Raw genomic sequence first — 1061 nt, 5'->3', positions numbered from 1 at the left:
GTGAAGGAAGATGCCATCCTGGTGCTGGATGCATCACAAGGGGTTCTGACAGTTGCTGGCCGAGCTGATGATATAAAACGAATCAGGGCTCCTGTGGAGAAGATTCTTCTGAAAGCCATGAGTCACATTGAACGACAGACAAAGAGCATCTCTGAGGAAATGATTTTGCCCCCTGCATGGTTCTACATCCTGAAGCTGGAGGGGCTCCAGACAGCTGCTCTGGACATTTCTCCTGAGATGAAACTCTCTTATGATGAAGGCACCCAGAAGTTGACCATTACAGGACTCACTGCAGAGTTCTACAAGACCAAGTCATGGATCTCTGAGAAGATAATGAATATGAGTAAGAAACAACAGAATGTCCCCCCATGTCTTCTAGACTTTCTCAGAACATTGGATCCCATGGACATGTCCCAGGATCTGTTCACATCTCAAGGCATCAGTGCAGTCTACACCATTGAAAGCAAATGGCTTCTCCTGTTGGGGAGTTCTGACAGAGCCCTTGTTGATGCGGAAAGTAAGATGAAGACTGCTTTGGCTCATCAGATTGTAGAAGTGGAAGACCAAAAAGTTCTAAAACTTCCCACCTGGGGCCACCTGAAGCAAAAGCTGCTGGATACCTACAACCTATCCAAGAAAAAAACTGTTGCCATTGAGATGCATCCAGAAAGAAGAAACAAAATAACAGTGGCGGGTTTTGTGAATCCAGTGAAAGAGGTCAGCCAGAGTCTGAGGGAGTTTATTGCAAGCAATTCACAAGTCCAAGAAATCCTTCGTCTCCAATCCTGTGCTGTTGTTTTGTTCATTAAAAGGAAAAAATCAAAGGAGTGTTCCAGTATTGCCAAAGATAATCATGTATCAGTAAGGTTTTATGTACAGAAGCAGAGCATCAGCATCCTTGGTGCTCGTCTTCATGTCCAGAAAGCCAAATCCTGCTTTAGGGAACTGGCCAGTGCTCTCTTCACTGACACCTTAACTGTGGACAAGCCCGGAGCAAAGAAATATTTCCAAAACCAAGGAAAAATGTTACTGTCTACCTTAATGAATGAGTTAAGATGTGC

The 1061-nt window shown here is 44.5% G+C and overlaps 1 protein-coding gene across 1 annotated transcript in view; it reads left to right on the top strand.

Moving 5' to 3' along the window:
- Window positions 1–1061, top strand: part of LOC102204271 (poly [ADP-ribose] polymerase 14-like) — a gene marked incomplete at its 3' end in the record, with an annotated part of 12770 nt that overhangs the window by 3075 nt on the left and 8634 nt on the right. The window contains exon 3 of the mRNA XM_005753347.1: window positions 7–748. Within this exon, the coding sequence (XP_005753404.1) occupies window positions 7–748 (742 nt within the window). The remainder of the gene's footprint in view (window positions 1–6; window positions 749–1061) is intronic.

The sequence above is a fragment of the Pundamilia nyererei genome, unplaced genomic scaffold (genome assembly GCF_000239375.1).
Source record: "Pundamilia nyererei isolate P.nyererei 1_Seehausen unplaced genomic scaffold, PunNye1.0 scaffold00422, whole genome shotgun sequence".
Taxonomy (NCBI): domain Eukaryota; kingdom Metazoa; phylum Chordata; class Actinopteri; order Cichliformes; family Cichlidae; genus Pundamilia; species Pundamilia nyererei.
This window is presented reverse-complemented; position numbering and strand designations above follow the sequence as displayed.